The sequence below is a fragment of the Pipistrellus kuhlii genome, unplaced genomic scaffold (genome assembly GCF_014108245.1).
Source record: "Pipistrellus kuhlii isolate mPipKuh1 unplaced genomic scaffold, mPipKuh1.p scaffold_m20_p_2, whole genome shotgun sequence".
NCBI classification, from domain to species: domain Eukaryota; kingdom Metazoa; phylum Chordata; class Mammalia; order Chiroptera; family Vespertilionidae; genus Pipistrellus; species Pipistrellus kuhlii.
Window position 1 is genome coordinate 2021625 of NW_023425515.1, and position 7398 is coordinate 2029022.

Consider the following 7398-nt stretch of genomic DNA (forward strand, 5'->3'; position numbering starts at 1 on the left):
GTCAAGGGCAGGTACCTAGTTACAGATTAGATTCCTGGTTCCTGCCAGGGAGCACCTGGGAGGCAACCAATTGATGTCTGTCTCTCCCCTCCCTGTCACTCTCTCATAAAAATCAATGGAAAAATATCTTCAGGTAAGGATTATCAAAAAAGTACAATGTAGATGTGTTCAAGTAATTTACAACCCTGGAGATCAACGGGGTGACAAATGTCGCAGCCAGATCGCCCACACATCCCAGATTGCCTTCACATCCAAGTAGTTCACAGTAAAATAAAATTTTAAGGAAGTTTTGGAAGTATATGGAACTTGTTTAAACTTAATCCATGTGCCTCAAATAATTCTTTCATAATTGAGATTTTATTGTTTTGAAGATCAGTACACAGACATTTCAATTTGTACACAATTCTTAACATACGTACCAAAAATGTAAAGTCATGTAATTGTGATTCTTCTCTAAACAGTTATTCCAGTGACTTTCCAGCTTAAAATTTAGAGGCTAACTTTCCTTAATAGAGTATCAAGTACCAATATCTTCAAATGTTGGTACGCTGTTACATCCAAGTCCCACTAATTCACAATTTAATATCATATATACTACATAATCAGATTTTCAATCTTTCACAGCACATTGACAAAGTTACTAGGAAAACTGGACTACCACACCAAAGATGTTACAAATGCACAAAATTCTGACAGGGAGAGAGCCAAGATCAAGGAGTGGTTTTCTTTAGGAAACAATTCTACCAAAAACATGTGAATAGAAGTAATTTAAAATGTTCAAGACATAGCAAACGCATGACTGACTCCAAATTGCCATTTAGTACTTTTTGTATTACAGGATATAAAAACTACTCCCATCTATGGAATGTTAAGCTGACATCCAAGACAATCAAAGTCTCCCATATTCAATATCCCACTATTTTCTGGTTGTACCAAAAAATAAACAACCAGCAAATGATTTCACCTCTTAAAAAAAAGCATTTACACTTAAAAAAATGGGATGAGGTGGAATTCCCTCCTTCTTAAAAATGTTTCTAGAGCTACTAAAAAACTTGCATTTACAAAATAGTTGATAAAAATATTCCTCTGGATTGTACAAGAAGGGAGACAGGGACCACTGATAAGACATGGTATATGACATTAATCAGACTTGGCTTCTTTTTCTCCTGCTTCATCTGAGGTTGGACTCTGCAAATCGAAGGAAAAATAATGATTAAACATTTGGTTTCGGTGTTATTGCTATGATCTTTGAGATTAAAAGTTAACATAGTAAGTTATACATATATATAACTAATATATATGTATAACTCTTAGGTCTTAAAGATACAGTCCGTTCTTGCCCTGGCTGATGTGGATCAGTTGGTTGATGTGTTGTCCCATGCACCAAAGGGGTGCAGGTTCCGTTCCCAGTAAGGGCACACACAGAAGGCAACCAACTGGTATTCTCCCCCACCCCTAGAATAAATGAAAATTTATTTATAACCCCAATTAATGCTCATGGCGCTTCCACGATAACGCCAATGATGTGTTATCCAGCATGCACATTCCCAGCTGAGGTTGTGCTGCCTTGTTTCCGTGCTAACACAGTAAACAAGCAACTTTTCCAAGTTCAATGCTCATGTACCGACAACATGTACTAAACAGAAACACACATGAAATAAGGTTCTAATCAGTTGATCGTAGTGTTATGATCAGCATTGAAGGATTCTAACCCTGCATTTCCCCTAACTGTTCAGTATTCACAGCAACCTCTTAAAACATAACCATCACGAGTAACAAGAATCAACTGTAGTTTGATAACACGTATTCAATATTTCCCTCATAACTAGAATAGTAATGTCTTTTTATAGCACATATTAGATGTTGTGGTTAGAACTAAGAATTTGTAAATCTTACAATTTAGAAGTGGATGATTACATTAAAATTTGATCTTTAAATAGAAAAGCTTAAAATTAAGTACCGTATTTTTCGGACCATAAGACGCACCAGTTTTTAGAGAAGGGAAATGAAGAAAAAAAGATTCTGAAACAAATAGTGTCCTAAAATATTTTATGTGCATTAAAACCCAACATCACAGTCATAAACACATGTAATCAACCCTGTAAAGTAAACAGCAGCATTTAGAACCATTTTAGAGCCGGGCAAGCACACAGAGACCACACAGAGCCGGGCAAGTAAAAAAACTTTTTTTTTAAAGTATATGTGTAGGCTATATTTGGACCATAAGACGCAGGGACTTTTCCCCCCCACTTCTGGGGGGAAAAAAGTGCGTCTTATGGTCCGAAAAATACGGTACCTCCTGCACACACCCCTACTGGGGATCGAACAAGACCTCTCTGTGCACGGAATGTCAGCCAACCACTGAGCCATGAAATACTTAATATAAAAAATAAAGACTATCTTATCAGCTACATAACTTACTATCTATTGTAAGAGTAAAAAACCAACAACAAACATTCCAACCTCCTCGTTTTTAGTTTCTCCGTTTTCCGCAGGTACATCTTCTTTAGGCTCCTGGTCAGCCACTTCGGCCTGCTTCCCCTTCGCTCCCCTTTTCCCTTTCGTTTGCACCTTTTTGTCCGCAGACTTATCCTATGAGAGAGACAGTATCCACAATAGTTTTAATGTTAATGTTCTGTTGTGTCAGCCTGAGCCACATGACACTTTACAGGAGCCACCTAAAGGTCCGCCGCCCCCAGTAACCAGGACAACCAAGTCCACTAAGGAGAACTGTAACAGGACTGGCCTAGCGAGCCTTAATGATGTTTAAACCTAAGGCCTGAGCTACACAATTTCCCCCCACACCAGGCGTCTTCAAACTGCGGCCCGCGGGCCACATGCGGCCCGCAGAGGAGTCTGATCTGGCCCGCCAGGTTTTTTTGCGCAGCCGAGGTGTTACAGTAGGAATTAGTAGTTCATATAGTCCGGCCCTCCAGCTCTCTGAGGGACCGTGATCTGGCCCCCACTTTAAAAAGTTTGAGGACCCCTGCCCCACACCTTCCTCATCTCCCACTATGTTCTGAATTTCCCACGGCGGAACAAATGAGTGCAGGGATCTCTTTCCCTGGTAACTCTCAAACTTTCTCTTAAGCATGTACAATAATCAAATAGTCACATGTCCACTGAGCTGACAAGACAATCACCCTCACAGTATAGCCCATTCACCTGAGAGATGTTGTATGGTCAGGTTGACTATCATATAATGAGTAGCTAAAAAGAGCAATTTTGAGTTTATCGTTATCATTTAGGTGTTTTGAAGAATCTGAAAGCACACATATTAATTAGTATGATGAAATAGGTTTAAAATTTAAGCCACGTTTAAAGCACTACAGAACAATATTTTTGGATACTACTCATCTATGGTAAGTTTAACAAATATTTTAACATTTCCTATAAATTACGTAGCAACACCAAAAATTAGGTCACCAGAAGTTGGATCAATACCCCTAATACTTGAGTTAAATGGCCACAAAGGCAGGCATGTGGTCTCACAAACATCAATACTCAGAGGGGAAAAATCAGTGCACTGTATTCTGTACCACTTGTGGCATTCCATATCTTTAGGATAAATACTAAATTAGGTAAACGAACATATTTGGGACAACACTGTTCCACAGGTTGCTACCATGAAGTGGATTGAAATAATACCACTTATTTTATTTTTAAAACATATTTTAATTTATTTCAGAGAGGAAGGGAGAGGGAAGAGAAACATCAATGAGAATCATTGAGCGGCTGCCTCCTGCATGCCCCCTATTGGAGATCGAGCCAGCAACATGGCAAGTGCCCTTGACCAGGATCTAACACACACTATCTGCTGAGCCAAACCAGCTAGGGCTGAAATAATACCACTTTTAACTATTAATAGTCAGAAAGCTAGATGAAACAAAATAATTAACACATTTCTCTAATGTATGCTTCTACTTTCAAAATCCTTCTAAGGAAATTATCCAAGTCAGGAGCACATATTGGATATATATGTTTTGAAAACAGCATGTCTAACCTATAGTATGATAATCAATACATCAAAAGCTTTACCTTCATTTAAGGCTTTAAATGGGTTAATTATAAAACCAAAGATGCACTACATAAACTAAAGGAAAAAGCCACTGATCCTCTTTTCTTTGGGAAGACGAACTGACAGGCTTGCTCCTTAAGGACACTGAGACGAGGACTTACCTGTTGACCTCTGAGGGGAGGGAAATAAAATGTTTATTACATTTGATGTCCCAAACTGGAATTAAAATTGAACTGCTTACATTAAAATAATTTTAAAGCAGACCAAAATATAGACAGAAGTCAATAAGGAAAGAAAGAACAATTTAAAAGGTAAGTAAGCATAGTCTTTAATCCAACTGGTATATTAAAAAAAAAAAAAAAAAAAAAAAAAAAAAAAAAAAAAAAAAAAAAAGCAAAGAATAACCCCTAGCCAGTTTGGCTCAGCTGCTAGAGCCCGATCCCAGTAGGGGGCATGCAGGAGGCAGCTGATCAATGATTCTCTCTCATCATTGATGTTTCTCTCTCCCTTTCCCTTCTCTGAAATCAACAATAATTTTTTTAAAAAGCAAAAAATAAAAGATGGGTAATGACAGTACACTGTTCTTGTCAACATTTTGCAATACAATCCACCTTTTTTTTTTCTTCAGTCAAGAAAACTTTCTGGGGAACTCAAACTTGGTTCACACAGAATTTCTGCGTTATCTTTTGGTGTGACAAATTCTAAGCTAACATACTATGTTCATACCTTCCTCGCACCTTTTAAAAAGCCAGCACAAAAGCAGAACTTGCTTTTAAAGAAAAATTAAGATTTTTACACTCTGTTCAATGTTTAAATAAATGTTTTTAGAAAAGGGGTGTTTTTGGGGGAAGAGATCAAAAACACTAAACTCTCAAGTTGTGAGTGGACAGAAATTAATCACACCATGTGCTGGCCTTGAAGAACACGGAGAGCTTGGAGGAGGGTGATTTCGCGTCATGTCTGAAAACAAAGTCACAAATGATTTACATATGTCCTGCCTTTCCAACTTAAGCTTTCCCATGTACACATCCCCAGGGACTTCATTCCAACGACCTGCAAGGTGAGCAATGCGGTCATCAATCTCTTCCAGAGCAGCAAGTGTCATGACCAACACCGTCAGGAAAAAATGGATTTGGGAACTCTACACATGACTGCACGTGAAATACTTTCAGAAGAGCATTCTCTGAGAGAACACAACTCGATCTACCCACACACGACAAAGAGGACCCGCTACCCTGGCTTGTGAACTTTACATGCGAAAACATACACTTTCCTCCTGGCCGCAGGCCCAGCCTCGCTGTTATTGTCAGAAGAAACACAAGCATGCGACCACGGACGAGCACTGACCATGCACACGCACACAATGAAGGGTTTCTTGGCAAGCTCAAGTTAACGTTTAACACTTTTAGTCATAAGTTCCCTAAATTCTGCAGCAGCGTTCATGGGGCACATTACACCCCGTAAGTCACGACCTTTATGCCCATATTTTATACTCAGACCAGGAAAAAAAAAAGTTTACTTTAGTTATTAAGATGTAAAGCTTAAAAAGAAAACGAAAAGGTGAAATGCCGACATTTCAAGAGCCTGACATTTAACTTTGCAAAAATCAAGGTGTTGGTGGCGGCACGGGCGTTTTGTTAGGGAAAAGGTCCCTTGCCCATCAGCAGCAGCAGCAGCAGCATTCCGATGACACGCGGGCCCGTTAGGTGATGGGCACCCACCTTTCCCGCCGCCTTCTTGGGCTTCGCCTCCACTTTCGCAGGCGCGGGCTTCTGCAAGGCAAAGGGAGCGGCTGAGTCCCTGCCCCGGGCCCGAGCCCGCGGGAAGGACACGGGGGTGGGGTTGGTTCTACTTACGGCTGACAACCTGGCCGACCTCCTCTTGGGCTTTGGGAGAGAGAAAAGGAAAATGAGCGACCAATGCAGGCTGCGGCGCCAGCCGCCCCTCCCCCAAGGCCCGGCCCGGGGGCCCTTACCTCCTCCTTGGCCGCCCCCTCCGCGGAGCTGACCTGTGGGAGGAAGCGCACGCGGTGGGCGCAGCCCGCAGACAAAAGTGCCCGCGCCCCGCGCCCGCAGAACAATGCCCGGCTGACGTCAGGGCTTCCCGCCGCCGGTTCGAATCCCCCCCCCCCCCACTCCCCGGAGCTGCGGGCCCCGCGCGTCCCCCGGCCCCGCGCACGAGGCCGCGAGGCGCCCGCCCGCCCGCCGCCGCCTGGGCCCCGGGGCGCCGCCTGGGCCCACGCCGCCGGGGCCGCGCCAGGCCTGGGCCTCACGGGCGCTGCGGCGGGCCCGGGCGGCGAGGGGGCGTGTGCGGGCCGCGGGCCCCGCTCACCTTCCTCTTGGGCATCGTGGCGGCGGGCCGCGCGCGTGCTGGGTGCCTGAGGGCCGCGGCGCGCCTAGTGGCTGGGCGAACCTGGGCTGCCTGGCCGCTGCCGCGTCTCCCGCCGCCCGGGCTGCTCGGACCCGCGATGGGGGCAGTGGGAGAACCAGATGAAACCGGATTGGGAGCCCGCCTTCTCCTCCCCCCGCGTCCCCCGGCCGCCCGCTCCCCCTCCCCGCCGGCCGGGCCGGCCCCCGCCCCTTCCCATTGGCTGCGGGGCCCCCTCGGCGGCGGCCCGAGCCCGGAATAGGTGAGGCGGGCCGTCACTCGACCACTGCGCCCGCCCCCGCCCCCCGGCGCCCCCACTCCCGCCCGCCGTCTCGCGGGGCCCCAGACTCAGGCGAGGGGGGCGGGGCCTCGGGGGCCGTTCTCGCCTCACGGCAGTTTGAAGCCGAGCCGCAAAGTGCGGTCTGCCTGCCGATTGGCGGGCGCGCGCCACGTGACCTGTGCGAGGCCCCGCCCACAGCGCTCCGGGATAACCTGGGCTCCCGCCCGCTCTTCGTGCCGCCAGGACTCGTTCCCGTCCATCCGGGGAGAATGGCGGTGAAACACTGAAAGCCATTCTCGTGGACTGAGAAGGGAGGGGGAATGGATGCAAGTAGGATCCATTCCGCCCCCCTCAGTCGGCAAGAAAGGATAGCCAGGGTCTCCGGCTTCGCAGGCCGGCGGGAAGCTGGTCTCAGTGCGCAGGCGCCGGGAGGGAGGCCGTGGGAAGGAAAGCGGGAGCGGGCGGCTCGCGAGGCGCCGAGTGCGCAGGCGCGGGTCTTTGCGACGTCCGCCGACTCCGGCGGTGTCCCCCCCCCCCACCCACCCGGGTGTTCGCTGTCCGCTCTTTCTGCGTAGCTGCCTGGTGATCGCCCGTCCATTCGGGACTGGGGGGTGCACGGGGGTCGACTCAGGAGCCTGTGGGTTCCTGGGCCATGGTCACCCTCCGGCGCTTAAGTGAAGTGGGAAGCACACCCACTCCGTTCCTGCGGGTTTTAACCGCTGCTCACATAAGC

The 7398-nt window shown here is 46.8% G+C and overlaps 1 protein-coding gene across 1 annotated transcript; it reads right to left on the reverse strand.

Annotated features, from left to right (window-relative positions):
* Positions 1 to 320: 320 nt before the first annotated feature.
* Positions 321 to 6556, reverse strand: HMGN1 (high mobility group nucleosome binding domain 1). The gene is made up of 6 exons (XM_036446105.2): positions 6350 to 6556; positions 5994 to 6026; positions 5875 to 5904; positions 5740 to 5790; positions 2464 to 2592; positions 321 to 1188 (listed from the first exon to the last, which is right to left on the reverse strand). Exons 1-6 carry the CDS (start codon positions 6362 to 6364, stop codon positions 1141 to 1143), a joined length of 306 nt encoding a protein of 101 aa, XP_036301998.1. The 5' UTR covers positions 6365 to 6556; the 3' UTR covers positions 321 to 1140.
* Between the last annotated feature and the right edge of the window lie 842 nt (positions 6557 to 7398).

What these genes read in the sequence shown, in the direction of transcription:
- HMGN1 (XM_036446105.2), bottom strand. An exon ending in AGGGGGCGGCCAAGGAGGAG is followed by an intron (nt 5,905 to 5,993) that starts GTAAGGGCCCCC and finishes TCTCTCCCAAAG; the next exon opens with CCCAAGAGGAGGTCGGCCAG. An exon ending in GAGAAACTAAAAACGAGGAG is followed by an intron (nt 1,189 to 2,463) that starts GTTGGAATGTTT and finishes TTCGATTTGCAG; the next exon opens with AGTCCAACCTCAGATGAAGC.